This window comes from Pararge aegeria, chromosome 9 (assembly GCF_905163445.1).
Source record: "Pararge aegeria chromosome 9, ilParAegt1.1, whole genome shotgun sequence".
In the NCBI taxonomy this organism is placed as follows: domain Eukaryota; kingdom Metazoa; phylum Arthropoda; class Insecta; order Lepidoptera; family Nymphalidae; genus Pararge; species Pararge aegeria.
Genome location: NC_053188.1, coordinates 6,514,384 through 6,535,503, shown reverse-complemented (window position 1 = coordinate 6,535,503; position 21,120 = coordinate 6,514,384). Strand labels below are relative to the sequence as shown.

General features: G+C 38.2%; 1 protein-coding gene across 1 annotated transcript; it reads left to right on the top strand.

Annotated features, from left to right (window-relative positions):
* The first annotated feature begins 110 nt into the window (after positions 1 to 110).
* On the top strand, positions 111 to 19,737 carry LOC120626236 (tubulin-specific chaperone D). Its single transcript, XM_039893650.1, has 18 exons — positions 111 to 664; positions 1,351 to 1,510; positions 2,145 to 2,268; positions 2,552 to 2,802; positions 3,619 to 3,776; positions 5,017 to 5,224; positions 6,754 to 6,989; positions 7,973 to 8,242; positions 9,539 to 9,677; positions 11,166 to 11,348; positions 11,942 to 12,178; positions 12,436 to 12,711; positions 13,764 to 13,923; positions 14,275 to 14,515; positions 14,957 to 15,125; positions 16,266 to 16,405; positions 17,178 to 17,333; positions 17,927 to 19,737. Exons 1-18 carry the CDS (start codon positions 317 to 319, stop codon positions 18,059 to 18,061), a joined length of 3,591 nt encoding a protein of 1,196 aa, XP_039749584.1. The 5' UTR covers positions 111 to 316; the 3' UTR covers positions 18,062 to 19,737.
* Positions 19,738 to 21,120: the final 1,383 nt, after the last annotated feature.

The following is a 21,120-nucleotide window of genomic DNA, read 5'->3' as shown; positions in this document are numbered from 1 at the left end:
ACATTGATAGTTGATTGACACTGGCAGCATAAATTGAACAGATAATATATTAGTGAAGAGTAAGCGATTCTTGGTTCAGTCAACATGCCGAATCAATGACAGTCGGTGTCACTGTCGGCTGTCGTTCGTCAAGTGTCATAAGTCATTCTGATTTTTTTGTTTTTTTTGTTGTGAATATAGTGCCGAATTACTGATGTAAAAATTATACATCCTGACCAAATAATTTCACTGCCAATCAAGTACTTTTCCTTCGTTATTATCGTTTTAAACGTGGAAATAATTTAAAGATTGCTAAACTCTTCTGATAATTGGAAAAATGGTGGCTCTTGACGCAGACACCGACTGCGACAATATTGGTCTAGGATGTGCTCTGGAGCACTTCTCCGAGGTGGAAGAGGTGTTGAACATGATAGACAATGTGAAAAATATATACAACACACCAACTTTCGAAGTGGAGTACGAGAAACTTTACACAATATTAAAACAGTACTATGAACAGCCCCATTTGTTAGATCCTCATTTAGAAAAAATGTTGGCTAAAGTCATGAGTATAATCAATGATAAAAGTACACCGTTCGAGTTGAAGCACGCCACTTTTAACTATATGTATCAAATTATAAGAGTCAGAGGCTACAAAGTGGTAGTTCGTCATTTGCCACATGAGGTATTGTTTTTGTTTGTATGTTCTGTCAGGTCACACAGGTAAAGCTAGCCAATTGGTATGACTAATGTCTATTATAATAACAGAGTACTTATTATAGCTGCAATGATGCTGACAATAGACATAAAAGAATAAAGAGTTTTTGAATTGAAAAATTGTTACTTAAACCTGCCGCAAAAAACATTTCATATAGCCTATGGCTACCTTAGTAAATAGATTTTTCGACACAAAAATACTTTTTTTTAATGGGGTACTAATCCCTAAGATTGTTTAAGTCGGGTTTATGTATAAGGTTAATGCTAAGCTCATAGTATGGGTTGGCATGATCATTATGTTATAACCTTCCTAAACATTTTTTGTACCTATTGCCAATATAATATGCAATATGGTGGACTACCAGTAATTGAGATTAATGTTCCTCCATTTGAAGAATAAATTACTGACAGGCTCTGATCAAATGAACAATATAACTTGTAGAGTTTATTTGCTCTACTTATTTAAAAATTATATTATTAAATTCAACTAAAATTTTATTTTATAATCCTGACCTAAATTAGATGTTAAATTATATAAATAAGAAAACAACAATATTTATAACATTGTAACCACAAGGTTATGCTAAGCGGCAGGTGACACATCATTTCAGGGGCCAAATTATAAGGTACTTTATAGATTATATATACTTACAGGTTACAGACCTTTTAACTGTTCTTACATATCTTGAGGCCCAGGATCCAAATAACAAGGAAACATGGAGGAGCAGATTTGTTCTACTTCTGTGGTTATCTATAGTCGTTATCATTCCTTTCCACATGAGCCGACTTGATGGATTTGCTCCTGATCAACCAGGTAGTTTACAGCTTTGTTTGCATATTCTATCTGATAAGCCCAACTTTTTCATACGTAGCATTTATCCCCTCTTTTACTGTATATAACATTATTGATATACCGAGTACACTCACAAAGCTTTAATTACACACTTACAAGATCCAGAATGCCTTTTCCGCTTCCATATCATCAGCATCATCAACAACCTTTAGTGGCCCAGATTGGTAGACTTCACACTCCTTTGAGATCATAATGGAGAACTCTCAGGCACGGTTAAAGCAAGTGATATTTTAAATTCCTTAAATTAGAAATGAATATAACTCTACAAAGTTAATAGTGCATGCACTGCAGGGTGACCATGTTTGATCCCTGGAAATCGAACATTGTCACCCTGAAGTTCTAGCGTCTAGGCTATTACTGCTTCTCTGCTTCCATATGGAATATATTTACAAAAAGAGTGATGGACATCTTTTACACCCTCACACTACTTTAATGTGTCATTTATATGTATGTGCTTAATGTATCATCCAATACAAGATATGACTTCAGTCAGTAAGTAAGTGCTGGTATGTCTTTATAATAAAACAAACTTAATAATACAAACCAGTGTCAACTAGTATTCATACTATTATGCAGAGATATTTATATATTTCAGGTGCTGGTACATCCAAGAAATTAACAGTAATGGAGAGAATATTTAATATTTGCAAGACATATGCACTGAGCAAGGAAAGTTGTGCAGAAGCTAGTGCATATTTAGCCTCTAAATTTTTGATAAGGTAAGGCTCTTAAGTAAGCATTCCTATAATTCCATATCTTATAATTTTTAAGGAATTTAACCTGCGACTAGTACTTAAACTACTTTTGTTTCAAAGGGTGTCTAACAGGAATCTATTGCAATTTTCAACCATCTGTCTGCTTGTCATAGACAACCCAATAGCTTGACTTTACAGAATATTTGGCCTTATTGCGCTGTGAATATTAATAGTTCAAGTTTTATCAACCTCATTTAGCAGATCTGGACACTTACGTTTTTGATATTAGTTAATATACTTATTTTAGGTCTGACGTCAAAGAATTATATATGAGTTCATTCTTTGACTGGGCGTGTGATTTACATTCCAATTTACAAGAGGAAGGTACAATACACTACGGCGTATTAGCAGCAGTTGCTGCGGTGCTCAAACACGGAAAAAGAGATGACCTATTGCAGTATACACCTAAATTACTTGAGTGGGTCACAAAGCAGAACTATCAACAACATAAGGCGATGTTGGTCCGGAAATATGGCGTCAAGATTGTGCAGAGGATTGGTAAAACAAAAGCAAAATTTAATTATATAAATATTGATCCTAATTTCATTTAAGATTTACATTTTTACCACAGTGGTGTCATGTTACGAGTATCAAAACACTGTAACCTAATCTGTCTAATTTTAAATGTGTTTGAGAGTGAGACGCTAATTCTGCACTCCCGTTTTTTTACTGGAGCGATTCCTGTAAAAGTTGGATGGATTTGAGCTTTGGAATCTCGATTCATAAATTTCACAGAGAGTTGCAACTCTGCTACTCTGAGTTGACACTGCGCAATTACGCACTGTAATTGCGCAGTGAGCAGCGACCCTGCTTTCTGAGTCCAAGGCCGTGGGTTCGATTCCCACAAAAGGAAAATGTTTCTGTGATGAACATCAATGTTTTTCAGTGTCTGGGTGTTTATCTCTATTTTATAAGTATTTTTGAAGTTATACTTCTTTTGGCGCGTTAGGGAAAATGATGAGAGTATTATTTAGAGTTTTTTTTTTGTATATTTAAATAAACTTTATTTAACTAAATAGTGCGTTAGAATAAACTTTCAAGGTATGAAATATCTTTTTGTATTTTTAGTGTCGTTTTTTCTACAAACGTAGAATAAGGCGAAAGGGTAAAATTTTTGAAAAGATTTTTATCTTGTTACGCCAAAGTATAACTTCTTACGCGTGTACACACGTTTTTTTAAATATTATTCATAAAAATATTCAAATATATATAGATATTTATGATTAGGGACGCACAAATGTACGTCACTAATCATAAATACAAATTGACGTACAAATACTGAGGTTACTTACGTTATTACTATTTTTAAACCAGGTTTAACATTCCTTCGCCCCCGCGTGGCATCATGGCGATACACGCGCGGTTCTCGGTCATTGTCTGTGACGTTAGGGGGCGGCACCGCTGCTGCGGCGGGGGACACTGAACCCCTAACGTCACCGCCTGACGATGACGACCAGGACATTCCACAAGAGGTATTAATCTATATACTAGCTATGGCCCGCGGTTTGTTTACGTAAATCTAAATCTGTAATTTTTCCAGGATAAAAATAGCTTATGTGTTAACAGGGTATCACCATTTATTAGTAATAGTAGGAGTGGAAGTTATTTTTAGTAGTAGTAGAGCTTTTTGTGCCAGAGCTCGTCAGTTGCAATGCTGTGTTCCAGTCTGAAGGGTGCGGTTACCGGATTAATTACAAATGTACGTCCAGGCCTTTCACAGACACTTCAGGTTAAAGAATCATTTATTTCTCTTAAAGAATAATTTACATATTCACTTACAGAGAAATCATATTGAACTTATATTATTTGATTAGCAATAATTTATATTAAACTTATTATTAAGGTATACATATAAATTATTAAAGATCTGCCCACAGAAACTTTGATAACCGTATATTGCGAAATGCAAAGTCGTTGCATGCCACTTATGAAGCATTCATACATAAAATATGTTTACATAATGGTAAGGGGGTGGTGATAACTTCGTTCGCTAACTTAAACCTAAAGGGTTCCTAACGCACCCTGGTCTAAGACGAGCTCACAACAAACTTAACCGGGTGTTTTTTTTTGTTATCACCATCTCACAGTAAATTTATATTACGCTATGAAGTTAGAGCAACTCACACCCAAGCTTATTTATCGTTTAAGTAATCCTCAACGTTATAACAGGATTTTTCTGTAAGCTTACGTATTATATAAACTCACAACTTACGTATTATATAACATTCGGCAGCTGAGTTCGACACCTATGTCTTAGGTCGATGGATAAAGGGCAGGACTTGTTTCTGGCACGACCTTTTAAGTGTTGCTCCACAAACAGACAGACTTGACGTTTCAAAAATGCTTATATTAGGCCTATTTGAAATAGATTAATTTTGAATTTTTTTTTTTTTTTTTAATTTATAGGCGATGGTTTTGCTCTTAACATGAGGATGCCATCTGATTGGTCGACTAAAACAAAAAACCCATTCCGAATTTCATTCAAATTGCTTGGTGAAAGTAGATAGATAGATAAATTCTTTATTGCACACAATTAAGGTATACAGAAAATATATATTGAAAACTATATATATAACAAAAGTAATAAGTAGTAAGTCGACAGAGAGTACCTTGAAGAGACGTGCACTTAGTCCAAGTTCCAGACTAAATTACCACTTCGATTTAGAAAACGAAAAATAATTGTCTGTGAACTTTAGGCAATAATTGTTCTAGGTTGAAGATGTAGTGGAACTGCTACTTTGTTCTCTCCGCGATGACGACACAGTGGTGCGCTGGTCAGCGGCTAAAGGCGTTGGCCGAATCGGCGCTAGGTTGCCAGCGTTGGCTGCGGCAGATGTGTGCGAGAGCGTGCTCGTGTTGTTTGCCGAGAACGAGCGTGACACGGCCTGGCATGGGGGATGTATGGCACTTGCTGAGCTGGGTAAGTGGAAATATTCACATAGTTTACCTGAGAATTGCCTCGTTTGTCTATCGGGCTGGCATGTTCAACTACGTACCACAAGTTCTTGTGTTTGTGGTCGGGCCAATAACTCCTGTGTTTTTCTGTACTGTGATAGCCTAGTGGGTAAGGCTTCGGCTTCCGTTGCGGGGGACATAGCTTGATCTCCGGCACGCACCTCTAACTTTTCGAAGTTATGACCGTTTATAAATTAAATATAACGTTTTTAGTTAAATATAACTTGCTTTTACTATTACGAAGTCTATCACGCATATTTTATTTTGTAAAATGTACAAGATAAAAATGGTTACTGATTATCTCTAGAATTATCAGTGTTTCTCTACTATATAATGCAGGTATTATAACCTACTCGTACTCTAGAATCACTCTAACTTAAAAAAAAAAATCGCATCTAAATCAGTTGCGTATTTTAAAGATCTAAGCATTATACTTTGTTTTATACTCTGTAGCGATTATTATATTTATTCTGTGAGAATACTAGTAGGTCACAGAGGTGATAGCCTTGCAGCAGTAACAGCCTAGTGGTTAGGTATTCGGCTACACCTACATTACCGTCCCGCCTGCCCAGCGTGGTGATTATGGGCGAACCATCCAGTTGGGAGAGGCCTTTAGTCCAGCAGTCGACTGTCATAGGCTTTTGATGGTGATGAAGTACTTCATTTTTATTATGGACAGCATCCCTACTAATATTATAAATGTGAATGTCAGTTTTTTGTTACGCTTTCACGCAAAAACTACTTAACCGATCCTCATGAAACTTTGTACACATATTCTTGGAACTGTTAGCAGTAATATAGGATACTCTTTATCCCGACATTAAGCTCGGTTCCTTTGTGAGAGGGGATGAGTGTTTGACGATTTTACACCATAACTCCCACAAATTATAACCGATATAAATAATTATGTTTGTACTATAGAGGTTATAATATGTGTTTAATTTAGCCCAAACTTTGGTTGGAGATAGAGGACAGAACTCCTTAGCGGACAGCAGCAAACCCCTCATTTAGGGCTTAGCGATACTGAATACTTTAATTTTTTTTTAGATCTACAACTAAATTTAATGCCACATCAAAAAACAAAATCAAACGCAGACGATGTCGCGGGCATCAGCTAGTAATAAATAAATAAATAAATATATTACTACCATGTAGCCCCAAAGTAAGTGTAGCTCGTGTTATGGGTAGTAAGATGACTAATGAATATTTAATGAATAATATACACAAATGCTTATAATATAAAAATAAACACCCAGACACTGAAAAATTTTCGTGTTCATCACACAAACATTTTCCAGTTTTAGGCATCGAACCCACGGCCTTGGATCAGAAATCACGATCGCTACAAACTGCGCCAATCGGCCGTCAATAATTGATCCTATTGAGCATTGCTGTCCTAGAGCGCAATGCGCAATGAACTCTGTATAGGTGCCATGCTTCGGGTAACAGTGCAACAAGAAGGGACCAAGAACCAATTTTGGATAATACTCTTAGGTCGCCGCGGTCTAATCTCGCCTCGCCAGCTAAGCTCGGCGGTGCGGTGCGCGGTCGCAGCGCTCGCGCGGGACGAGCCACGTGCGGCGGGCGGGGGCGGCGGGGGACTCGCCGCGCGCGACTCCGCGTGCCACGCCGCGTGGGCCATCGCGCGAGCCTACGACGCGGCTGCGATTGCGCCGCACGCAGACCTGCTCGCCAACGCGCTCATAGCTACCGCTTGCTTTGATCGGGAGGTGAGGATTTTTTACACAATACAATGTAAATCCTTACTAATACTGTAAACTAACGATTTTAATTATCAACATTTGTTAAAAATCGTTAAAACTGGTATACATCACGATTGTGCGACCTCCCTGGCGCATTCATAGCACTCACCGAGCTTGCTATGAATTTAAGCGGGAGGTCCTGGGTTCGGCAGGGGAAATTTGGGAATTTATAATTTCTGAATATTCTCTGGTCTGGTTTAGTTGGGGGCTTTGGCTGTGGCTAGTTACCACTCTACCGACAAAGACATGCCGATGCCGTTCCGATGCGATTGGGGCACTATGACTATTATAATCACTAACTAAATTAATGATATGCTGTAAATCGCAAATAATAACTATATGAAATGTACAACGTATCTAATATAATTTATTTCATACAAAAAATATAGTAAAACATGTTATTTCTGTAAAGTGAGCCATGCACACACATATGTGTTAAATATTGAATTTCACAAACTATCGAGTAAAAAAAGTCGTAGAACAAAAGTTGTTAGTTTTAATGTAAAAAACTGCAGGCAAAGAGCTTCCTGGTATTATTTATTTAAACCTGTATACAAAGTGTAAACGGAATACTGTTGAAGGGGTTCAGTATATTTCAACAACACCCTGTAAAAATATTAAATCAAAGAATATTATTTTTTCCATACAAACAAATTCAAAACATTCTCAGCGTTTAATTATGACAACCTTATTGAGGATAAAAGACCGACACGTGCATAGTACTTACGCTACGCGACGCATACCTACTTAATAAAGAGGCAGGAGTCACTTGATTTTACTTTTGCATGTGATGTTAGGGCTATATCTGACTTATTTCAGTAAAAACTCCAGAACTATTAGCATTTCGGTTTTACAGATAAATCTCAGAGACAGTAAATAGTTGTACCTCTAAAGCCACTGAATTATTATTTCGGTTTTCATTTACACGTTGTATAAACATATGTATATAGATAAACTGTCGACGCGCGGCATCCGCTGCGTACCAAGAAAACGTCGGCCGCCACGGGTTGTTCCCTCACGGCATCGATGTGCTGACCGCGGCGGATTTCCAATCGGTCGGGCCTAGGAAAAACGCGTACCTCGTAGTCGCGCCCTACGTGGCCTCCTTCCCGGAGTACACCAGGCCGTTGCTGGATCACCTGGTGGAACTGAAATTGGAACACTGGGATTGCGCCATAAGAGAAGTGGCAGCTAAGGCCATAAGCAAACTTACAGATAAGGTAAGATTTATTTTAAGGTTTATTTAGGAATAATCGCTGGACAAAGCAGAGGGAAGAGAGATGAGAAAGAGCTGTTATGCGGAAAACCATTTCCTATTAACAGAGCAACACTTCGCAGGGCGATAGCAAGTGAAAAAGAGTTTTTTGACGAACTCCCGACGACGACGAGGCGCAACGTCGAGCGCTTTGAATTTCGGGTTCGATTCCGGGAAAGAGGGCAAATTGGGAATTTATAATTTCTGAATTTTCTATAGTCTGTTCTCATGGAAGGCTTTGGCTGTGGCCAGTTACCGCCCTGCCGACAAAGACGTGCCGCTACGCGATTAAGCTTTGCTGTGCGATGTCGAAATTTTCTGTGAAAATTTATTTCTTTAGAGGGCTCTCTATAATCGATACCGTAGCCGGCCTTTTTAGCCGATAATTTTGAAGTTGATAATGATAATGAAATAATATAGAAAAACAATACAATTTCTCTTACTCTTAATACCCCAGTTCGACTCACACGCGGCCCGTTAGGTTTAGTATGCGCTTCACTGACCTCTATTATGAAAGAAGCCAGTGATGCGCTCACTAAATAGGTTTCTATCACAACACTGGTTTTAAAATAAGATTTTTTTTCTAAATATAATATTTTATATTAATCTAAATATTGTCAAACACTTGTCAATCAATATTTCATTGATCTTAGAATAGGTTATCTTTTAAGTTATTTTTACATATTCTTCGCAGTAATAAAATAACTGTGATTTTTACAATTCCCAAATTTAATGATTGTGGGTGGTAGCATCATTGCAACAAGTCTAAAATGTTTGAAGTAAGTTCTTTCGACGTTTTTTTATGTCAGCAGCATGCATCCTTATCCTTATATACAAAAACAAAAAAAAAACATCGGCTAAGTTTGTTGTGGTCTTCTTCTTAGACCAGGGCGCGTTTGTAACCCTCGCAACTTTAGTTTTAAATTGCCGAATTTAGTTCTCGCCATCAACTCACTTCTATGTCATATTTTACATTAATGTAGGCATCAAAAGTGCCATCTATGTACCTATTTGAATAAAGAAATATTTGACTTTGACTTTTTAATTTCTACAATTATAAGAGCAGAAGCGTGTATGTTGATTTGACCTTCTTTCGCGCAGCGATGAATCAACGTAAATTTTTGCATACACATAAATAGGCCACTGATTTTTGATTGAATCTATTCGCTAACCTCAAATTTGTGCCTTTTACATTTGTACATTTTCTACCCTTTCTTTCTGAATCATAAGTGGACGAGTGATCGTTTTAATTGATTTTCAGATACCGGAATACGTAGCAACGGAAGTTCTGCCTAAATTAGTAAAGAAGACTGAATCAATTGATCTTAATATACGACATGGAGCTATCCTCGGCATAGGGGAGGCGATTTACGCGCTGTCGCAAGCTGAATTACCCGATGGTAAGTAAGCAAGATGTTACGCCATAGCGGCCATAACAGGACACTTCGGCACAGGGTGGACCCTGTGCCGAAGTGTCTGCTCAAAATGGGCATAATTGATGACCCTACATGTAGGGTCATCATCGAGGACGTCGAGTCCATGGAGCATCTACTTCGTGGATACGACGGATTGGCTAGAAAGCGGTTGGACCTCTTGGGAGTGGCCTATTCACAACCAGAGGATTCCTCCAACCTAAAAGCTTCAATCAAACTCTTAGATTGGATATTTGAAGCTATTTAGGGTGAGGGGATACAAGGACGGGGCGAGCACAAAAGATCCCGGAGGGTCGAAGTGCATCCGCTGAAGCGGGCCTCATTACAAGATAGATAGATAGAAGCAAGATGTTTTCTATCAAACAACAACAAAGGAAGGATACTCAACTGTAGAACTGATCTTTATAAAATTTGGCACACAATATATTGATGTCTTATTTATTCGGGTAAAGCTGCTGGAAAAAGTTACTATAGTGCCCGCGTTATTAACCGAGTCATCGGGTCATAAATTTCATTTCATAGATAAAATATTTAGGTAGCGAGTGCAAATGCAAAGCGAATGGTGTCTGGGTAGAGCGCGCGAGAAGTTCGGAGAGGAGAGTATTAAGCTTTGTTAAATCTTTGCAAAAGTACGGGTTAAAGTTGAATAAACGATTAGTATGATAATTTGTTAATTAAAAGTATGTTGTCGATAAATGTTATCGGTATCAGCTATCTGTTGTTACGCTACAGAAGCACCATGTGTGCGAGTGAGATAGACTGTATAATTATTTATTGCCCGACTACTATTAACGCGGGCACTATGAAAGTAATACAAAAAAAAGTGTGTCAGCTCCGACGCACGACTGGCGTTTACTCCTTAAGTACGATTGTCGAAACATACTCAAAAAGAGTTTATTTAACTGAATAAAGATTAATACCATATGAAAGGGTAAATTAAAATCCTGTGCAATATATTCACACACGGCGGAAGTGTAACTTCTTAAAAGTAGCCTACGAGAGGTTGAGGTGTATGTAGAGTATCTGAACTATTAGGATAAATGTAATGTTTATTATTTAGTTTCCATGGTAACTAGAATACGTAAAAAAATGTATTATGTTTTTTATCTTACTCTGTCCTATATTTTTATGTGTTTTTCTTTATCTAGATATTATTCGGTTTCCTTGGTAATTTAAATAGGAAAAATAAGTTAATTAAACGAAAGCGACGTTGCATGTTTGCGCATCATGGTTGCCGGGCATGCAACGTCGCAAAGCGAAAACGTAACGAGGTCATTCATTAGTAGATTTTACTCCTCACATTTTTCTCATACCGGGCGCCTTATATATGAAAATCGATTCTTAAGGAGTAAACTCCAAAATTACATTTGTTACCTATGCATAGCTTGGCATAATTTCGCATAGACATACTTCGCATCCCGGTAGGTCACCTAGTTTATATAATCTACGCTTTAGGTCGTAAAGGTGACACGTTGATAGACGAAGAACTATGGTCTCGCGTACGAGGTCTCGTAGGCGAGTTGCGTTCTCGACAATTGTTGCGTGGACTTGGCGGTGAGCTTATGCGCCAAGCCGCTTGCCATTGTCTCGCTAAACTATCCCTCGCCAGGACGCCTGTACACAAGGAAGACACTGTTGGTAAGTCACTTACTTACCCTTACACTAAAACCTATTTTCAGTGCCACATGTATTTATCAATAAGTGATAATAATCGACGACATAAAGTGCGGAGGTAGGCTAACTTGGAATGGTACTGATATTTTCATACCAGTTTCGTTAAACACTTTGTACAAACAATATGATTGAGTTGGACTCTGCAACTAGCCATATACCTGTCCCTATCATAAACGCCCCGAAGTTCTTGCTAACCCTTATAGAAATATGGTTACTTTCATTTGATATTAACCTTTCATTGCGTTTTTAGGTACACTTTCTATAACCTATCAAATTCAAAGCATACATGTGTAATGAGGTTAAAGGACAATAAATGATGTTGAATAGTTAACCTTTCTTGCTCGCGACGCTTGTCCGCGATTGCCGCGTGGCCGGCTGGTTTTTTCTTGCGTGCGGGTACTCTCAATGAGTATACAAACTATTTGACATAACTCTACTAATTCCATATTATTTTGCAATAGACAATTAAACTAACACACAAATCAACTGATAAACCACCAACAAAAATACCTCAGAAACAGGCCTCGTAATGACTCGTTTAATAAAAATTTGTACAGACGAATGGCTGAATCTGATCGAGGAGTGTCTCTCGCACGAAGTTCAAGCAATACGTGAGAGAGCTATCGAAGCTCTGCCACATGTATTCGAGCAATATCTGAAGGACGACAATTTGCACTACGGCAATGTAACGGCTAAGCAGAAGCGGATGCAGCTTGTTGAGAAATACTGCAATCAGCTGAGTAATACTGGGGTCAATGGACAGTTTCTAAGGATGGGGTATGCTCGTGCTCTCGGTAAGTTTTAATACGCATAAAATGTATAAACGACGATTGAAATAATCAAATCATCCATCAGTGATCTAGACGTGACGCGGAGTAAGAAAAATCTGTCAAATTGAGTCTTCTATCTATCATAATATCTATCTTCATAGAAAATTCTTTCAATTAAATTTCTAGAAAAAGTCTTTGGAATCTCCTAAGCAATTTTAGTAGCTAATTTAAATTATTTACTTTAATATAACGGGTTAAAATCAATTATTCAAAAATTTCAGGAGCTTTACCAAAATTCGTACTAACGGAACAAATGCAACTCGTCATACAATCCCTGATTGATTGCACCAAAGTGACTGAAGGAACACAAACGTGGGCCGAAGCTAGACGCGACGCGGTGGTTGGCCTTACAGAGGTTTGCCAAACATTGGGCCTTGGCTGTGGTTTGGAACGTCATGTTTGCGAAATGAGGACGGCTTTGTTGGAATGCTTATCTGAGTACACTGTTGACATGCGTGGCGACATCGGCGCTTGGGTCAGAGAAGCTAGCATGACAGGTGAGTTTAAAAATTTGTGGTCATTTTCTAGTTTTAATCCAAGACGATAATTTAGAAGAAGTAATGAACAGAAGATGAAGTAGCTGAATTTTGGAAGACCTCCCTGGCTTATTGGAGAGTGCTGTGGGGTGGTCTCTGGCGGGGCAATTTAGGAATTTATAATTTCCTTATTTTCTCTGGTCTGGTCTAGTGGAACGCTTTGACGGGGCTGGCTACCACCCTACAAACAACGAAATTCCCCCAAGCAATTAAGCGTTCCGGTAGGATTGCAGTCAAGGGCTAGTTTAACATTAATTGGTACGTACTGCCACGTATTTCAGGCACGCCTTGTAAAGTAGAGGCAATCATTAAAAGCTTGGAATAGTCCACTCTTGGACTAAAAAGTTCTTGCAATGAAAGGGTATGTCCATAATTACCACTTCGGGCAGGCGGGTTGGTGATCGCAGTATATGGTAGTAGCAGTACGGAGGACGCTGCTCATCACACGGCAATAGTCTAGAGAGTAGAGGTCTTAGATCTGTAATCGCAGTGTACGGCCAGACACTTAACAGGTCTCCTAGTGTAACTTATTCCCTAATTCCACAACTACACGGGTGTTTCACCTAACTTAAAAAAAACGTCATAATGTGCGGACCGATGTGAGCTTAACGCGAATTTGGCATGTGGCAGAATTAGCAAATCGTGTGAGTCGTGTATTAGCAGATGTAGCATATTATAAATAAATAAATGTATAACGACAATACACACATCACCATCTAGCCTCAAAGTAAGCGTAGCTTGTGTTATGGGTACTAAGATGACTGATGAAACATACATAAATACTTATAATATACATATAAACCACCCAGACACTGAAACAAATTCAACCGTTCAAACGTTTGTGTGATGAACAATCACACGAACGTTTTCCAGTTGTGGGAATCGTGCCCACGGCCTTGGACTCAGAAAGCATGGTCGCTGCCCATTGCGCCAATCGGCCGTCTTATATTATTCTGTAAGAATGGTTCCCGGATGTAGCGTATTATTATGTGACGATGCGTCATATTTTTTAGGTCTACTGTCGCTGTGCCGACAGTGCGCATCAGAAGCACCGCAGCTGAACGATACGGCGGCAGTGCAGGCCGTGGCGAGTGGGGTCGCTCAACAGACCGTGGAGAAGATCGATCGCACGCGCGCCCACGCCGGACGGATATTCACTGCGCTGATATACAAGTTAGTGGCTTTGTTGCAAGCTTACCTGGCCCTCGTCCTTCAAAGTGCCTTATTGTGTCGACCTTTTGTGTATAAGCCTCATACCAAAGAATAAGTAGATTGATGTGCCAGTGGGCGGGTCATGTTTGTCGTGAAACCGATGGCTGTCGGGACAGACGTGTTCTGGATTGGAGACCGCAAACCAGAAGGCGGTAGTGTGTTATCACCTCCAGCCGGTTGGATCTATGAACTTAAAAAAATTGTCTGGAAGCGAATGGATGAGAAAGTCGGAGGACCATGTGAGACCTATGTCCAGGAGTAAACGCTTGCGATGATGATGATAATGATGATACATTACTAATGTTGTTTTAGTGATCCACCAATATCAAACATTCCACACCATGAAGCATTGAAGCGCATATTCCCTTGCGAAGAGGTGGAATTCCGGAAGACTGACGAACCAGAGACCGCTAGCGAAAGCTCCGCAGTAGTGCTTTGGCTGTTTCCCGGACACACCATGCCGAGATTCGTGCAGCTACTGGCTTTTCCAACATACCGATACCACGTTATCAAAGGACTGGTTGTTAGTGCAGGGGAGCTCACTGAGAGTTTGGTAAGTTATCTCCTCTATAGATAATGATAGGATAGGTAAATTAGCGACCCGCCCCGGCTGCGCTCGGGTGCAGTGTAGATATTGTGGGGCGAGTTTGGGTGGTTAATAATACAATTCCGTGGTACAATAATTTAATTAATCTATTAATGTTTGACAACCTCCCCGGCGCAACGGTAAGCGCTGTGAATTCAATCAGGAGGTCCCGGGATCCATTGATGATGAATAATTGTTAAGTACTCAACAATCAACATCAAATGTATAGTCAACATCTCCTGAGAATGCTCCGGTTTGGAGCGAAACGTGCGTAGAGGGTACACTGCCGAAGATTCGTTTGGTGTAGAGTATATCAAATTAAGCGTAATTTTCATAATATATCATGGATTTCCGCAAAGTAACGCCTGCTTCTAACCTATATTTAAAGTTTAGGGTTTACTCTTTTAGGTAAAACACACAACGCAATCTCTGTTCTCATACCTGAACACTTTGCATGACGACAAGGAGATGATGAAGAGCATATGCGAGACGGTCACACAGGTGTTCGCCGACAACTTGCACGTCAAGAGGATCACTGGACCAATGTTCAACTTTCTGGACAGGCTTCTCAGTTCAGGTAATGAACAAGAGATTTTATTTAACAACAAAAAACTGTATATTTTAAATTTTTTACCCAACTAAAAGGTAAGGTAAATAATATTTTTTTTTTTATAAATCAAGCTTTAATACTATGTGCTACAACTAGCTTCCAGTCGCGAAATATGCAAATACTACTAACTTTGATAGAAAATGTGGCTGTAGGTACCCCAATACATATCCGCGTAACCCTTTCGAGTGTACAGGCCTGATGTTATGTTATGTGACATAACATCTATACAGGCGGTTGCTGTAATTTTTTTTAAATTACATTGCCCATCTCCTAAACGCTTATAAGATCTATACGAAATTGAAATGGGACCATTTCGTATTAAAACTTTATTTTTCGGAAAAAATTTAATATAAGGATTTTGCCCATTCGTCGTTATACATTCTTATTCCGAGAGAAGACCCATTCCCTGCAGTGGGCCAGTAATGAGTTGATAATGATGGCATTATCAACTTATTACTTTTGTTTTTTTTTTAAAGTTATTTTTTTTTAGTTTTAATTTCTGTGATATGGGTATTTGGCCTGAAATAAAAGCGTTTATTATTATTATTATATTATTGAAAGTATATTCACGACAAAAGTCTTCGAACAGTGCGTGTTGCCAGTGATGACCTATGGCTCTAAAATATGGTCGTTAACTATGGGCCTCATAAGAAGGCTCAGAGTCACTCAGAGGGCGAGGGAGAGAGCTATGCTCGGAGTATCTCTACGCGGTCAAATCAGAAATGTGGAGATTCGTAGAAGAACCAGAGTTACCGACATAGCTCAACGAGTCGCGAAGCTGAAGTGGCAATGGGTCGGGCACATAGTTCGGAGAAGGGATGGACGTTGGGGTCCCAAGGTGCTGGAATGGCAGCCCCGAACTGGTAAGCGCAGCGTTGATCGGCCACCAACGAGGTGGACAGACGACATTAAGCGCGTCGCAGGTAGCCGCTGGATCCAAGCGGCTCAGAACCGTGGAACTTGGAACTCCCTACAAAAGACCTATGTCCAGCAGTGGACGTCTATCGGTTGATGTGATGATGATGATGATGATGATATTCACGATAAAGTAAGCCTAGTCGCACATTTTCATATTCACAATATTAGTATGATTCTTTATTTTTGCAGGTTCAATATCTCCGATATTAGAAGACCCAGAATCAACATTCGCCCGGGATATATTAAAATATTTGCGACTGGAACTCCGAGGCGGCAAAAATATCTATAAACTCTTGGACGCAATTAATGTTTTGTGCCAATTAATCCAGGTTGGTAGCGAAAAGTATATTTAGTTTTTTGCCCATATACTCAGACCTCTGATCAATTTCTACCATTAGTTCGGTTATCTATAATTTCTTATTATCTATTTTTAACTCTAACTTCCCCTTTGGTCTGGTTGGTTTCAATGGGAGTGTAATAAACGGGGTGGAAAAACGCTGCTAAACTGCTAGTAAAATCAAATAGTAAATAGTATAGTATATATTAAGCTTAATTTTCATGTACATCACGGAGTTCTCCAAAGTAATACTCGCTTCCATCCAACTTTTAGTGAATAAAAATTAATAGTTCAAAAAAGTAAAAAAACACGCTTGGTATAAAAACTAATTTCTACCTTTTAGTTTAGTTTATTTATAAAATAGTGTTTTGTAGTTGTTTTTAAACTGTTATTTTCATTAGAGAAAAAAAAATCGGTAACCTGTTCACCATAAAATTTGATAATATTAGAAAAGATTGGTTAAAGATAATAATAGTTGGAAACATAAAATTAACATCACTCCTGCCTTATCGACTATAGATGAAAATTATATAAATTACCAAAAATCTTATTATGCAAATTTAAAAATGGAGTAATCTTATAAAATAAGTGTCCTCGATATATCTACAAAGTTTCAACGAAATCAGATCGTTTGAAGAGGGTAAAATCAAGTCTGTTGTAACCGACCCCTTTGGTCAGTTATAAACATACAAACAAACATACAGGAGAAGCTAATAAAAAGCGTGTAAAATAAAAAATGTGAGATAACCGCTGTTTTGTTCCAGGTGGGCGGAGCCGTGATGTCGTGTGCGCTGGGACAGCTGATGATCTACGTTTGCTACGCGGACCGCTACGTGCGACGTTGTGCGGCCGCGCGCCTCTACGAAGCGCTCACCCTCTACGGGGACCAGTGTGCGTTGGAACAGGAAGCTCTCGATCAGGTAGTAGGAGGAGTTTTTTGTAACAGAGCTACGAAGAAGTAATACTTGTACTACTGTTTATAGGCTTTAGTTGTTCATTCACCATCCGGTGGGCCATTTTCTTGGTTACTGCAAGGATTAAATACTAGCTAACAAAAACCTAGTTGTACCTAGAGTTAGTGAATTAAAGTAAAAGTGTTCTACTGACTTAACATGTTATGTAAATACTATGCAAAAATATTAAAGATGAATTTAAAATATGTTTCTTTATTAAGGATCATACAGCGCAATCTTGATATAACGTACCTAAATTTAATAACTATTAATTCAACTAATTCTTCGTAATCCCCTTAAATTGTACATAAGCTTCAATTTAACTATACTTGCTAAGTTTGATAACCCAAAGCCTTGTGAAGTATCAAAAAAAAATATTGTGGTAAACAAATCTACTTTTTGACCTGTTTTAACAAATTTTAGTCCCAATTTTTGTATAACGAATTTTTACTTGTTCTCTTGCGATTTGTTATTTTGAGGATGCATTTTAATCATGTTTATAGCTACTATTTTAAAGTTGAAAACTAAAGTGTCGAATTTAAAACTTAATTTCCTTCCAGGTGATGACAATCCTCGCCGAAACTGATTGGGAAAAAGACATTAACGAATTAAGGCCGATCAGGAATGAGATGTGCGATCTAATGGGCATAAAACGACCCGTCATGAAAAGCAACAGCAAGCAAATTCAAGCTTAATAATATTATCTGTGATTTTAAACTTAACATTGGTTATATGCGCTTCACTGATAGATCTCACTAGCGACGTGTCGTGCGACTAAGGGCCATCGCTCATTAACGACTCAACACCTTTTCGACACCAGTTCAACTCCAACTTACGATTAACCGCCATAGAATCATCCCTAGACCAATCATTCCCAAAGTAGTCCAGGTGTCCACGGGAGACTCTTCGTCTTATAACAACTTACTTTATTAAGTCTGAAACACGACTTTCCATGCTCCGATTTGAGTTGACTTGTTGTCGAGTCGATGACTATTCGATAAGGTATGCTGGTATGCGAAGGCCTTAGATGAAGTAACCAATAGAACGACTTTGTGCCGATTGGATAAAAAGTTAGATAACTAACGACGTATAGTATTGGAAACGTGTTGCAGCTCGAATAGGGATTACCACGGTAGTCGATAGAATATAAAAAGGAAGGTTAGGAGGTTCATATTTTATCGCCAATAGCAGGGCTTACCAACCTAAGTGCCGTAGAAAGTTCAAAGTTGCACCGCAAGGCTCCCCTACTTGTGTGTCTACTGTACTTCAAAAAAAAATCAAGTAAAATATTTTTTTGATAAATTTTATGCAACGGTGTCACGGGACCCAAACTTTATAAAATTGTGTGGAGATTACCAATCTCAGCCATCTCATTGTTCAAGTAGTTTTATTTTACTTAATTCTTTATTAAAAAATATTATTTATCCTCGTTTCGTTAGTTTCACAATGAGGATGTTTTATTTTTTGCGCCTATCTGCCTGACTAAGAAGTACCTATTTATTTTAACTAGCTGGGTTAAGGCGCGGTCGCCGTGTCAAATTTCTTAACTGGCAAGGTTGGTAACCCCTGGACTATAGCGTAACACGCAGTCGTATAAAACTGCATTGACCCTTATAGACACCACGGGTACTAGAAGAAGAGCAAAACAAACTAAGAACTTGTAACCGTGCAATGGCGGCCTTATTGCTGTAAGGGTTCTACGGGCACAACATTATTTTGGAGGCGAGTTCCGACACAACAAATAGTCGAAGGTGTTAATCTTCGCTTATATTCAAGCGTGAATATAAGTCGTGCTTGACGATATAGTTTGTGACTATTTGCCTGACTAACAAATACCTATCTATTTTAACTAGCTGGGTTAAGTCGCGGGCGCCGTGACAAATTTCTTAACTTGTAAGTGCGCCGCTGGCAAGGTTGGTAACCCCTGGACTATAGCGTAACAGGCAGTCGAATAAAACTGCAATGTCCATTTTAAAATGATCAACACTACTTGCCTGAGGTGTCTATACCCTTATAGACACAACGGGTAGATAGGAATAGAAGAGCAAAGCAAATAATAACTCAGAAATTGTAACCATGCAATGGCGGCCTTATTGCTGTTAGGGTTCTACGGGCACAACATTATTTTAGAGGCGAGTTCCGACACAACAAATAGTCGCAAGTGTTAATCTTCTCTTATATTCGAGCTTGAATATGAGTCGTGCTTAACGATATAGTTTGCTTAGTGCCTTTTAAAGTTATGAATTTATTTTTAATTATTAACTGAGTATTATTAAATGCACAATATATTTTTTTATTTACTAAAAAATAAAGTATGAGTTTACTTATGTTCATTGAGGAATGTATTAGATACTAACTGATTGCAATAAAATACATATACTTATGACGAGTCTTTTATTTATATTTTTTATAAACTACTAGCGTACCCAGCCCGCTTCGCTGGCCTAGATTTTGCTTTATTTTATTAAAAGCTGTATTTGACAGTTTGACAGTTCAAATATAGGAGTGATCCGATCGTCACCAAACTTTACAGTATTACTCGCCAGGTCAATCCGGATATTCCCTGAAAGTTTCATTGAAATCGGTCCAGCCATTTTGGAGCCTATACGGAACATACCCACAAACTTTCTCGTTTATACATATATATTTATTGTGCAAATGCAATAAGCAATCTTTTAAATATTTTTCAGTGTGAAGAATATTTGGAGAAAAAACATTGCTTAAGTGAATGAAAACAAATAATATACAGGGAGATATTCATTATGAACGTATTTTTTAATACTTTTAAAACAAAGGTACTTTACACTAAAAAGGAATTAAAAAGAGTGATTACAGACACACACAATAGATATGGATCCTAAGTGAGAACTCTAAAATAGTGTTGACCCTTTTATTGTGCTATTTGAGGGAAAGAATAACACTATTTATAAAACAAATCAAACTGTATCATTAATGTAAAATGGACCAAATGTTACTCGATTTAGAGTCTCAAATCCTGTAGTTCTAATTTGGTGTTACAAACGTTCTGCCAGAAGCCCGAGCTAAAGATATTTAGGGCAAATTTAAGCTTTAACAGTATCCAAATAAGATCCATTTTCAATTCAAGTATATCCATTCTCGATAACAACTCTATTGCGATTTGCGAGCAGATCTAGTACTAAGGAGGACCTAATAGGAATAATCCAGGCTACCTATTAGCCTCTTAGTAGTTATGAAAACAGCTAACTGCCCGTGTGGTCAAAAAAAAAATCGATACTTCCTTCTACTCGTATCATGTCTCAAAGACATCTATTCTAGTATATTTACTTATCGCAAACTGCCGCATCCGATGTGTAAAACACGTGGCAATAATAGTTTTTCTTGTGGAAAGTCTTTATATTTAAACCCAAAACGATGCTTCTTACTACACCTGATCTTGCAAAAAGGACCTAGCTTGAGACCCATAACACACATGCACCCACAGACGCAAGTGCATATATACACACACTAAATAAGACGCTGCGTGCTCTTTTTGTATTTGAAACTAGTTTGTTAAAGGCTTTTTCTATGTTCATTATTATTACAACCGTGGCAACATGTTAATATTATGTCAATCCTTGTAACACTACGTTTTTGGTATATATCGTAATTCTACGTTTTCGTAATTTCGTGGAATTATTGTCCCGCGGGACAGACAGCGACATCTATTACATCGACTATCTGTTGACGATTTGTCAACAGATAGTTACGATATACACCCAAAACGTATTGTTAC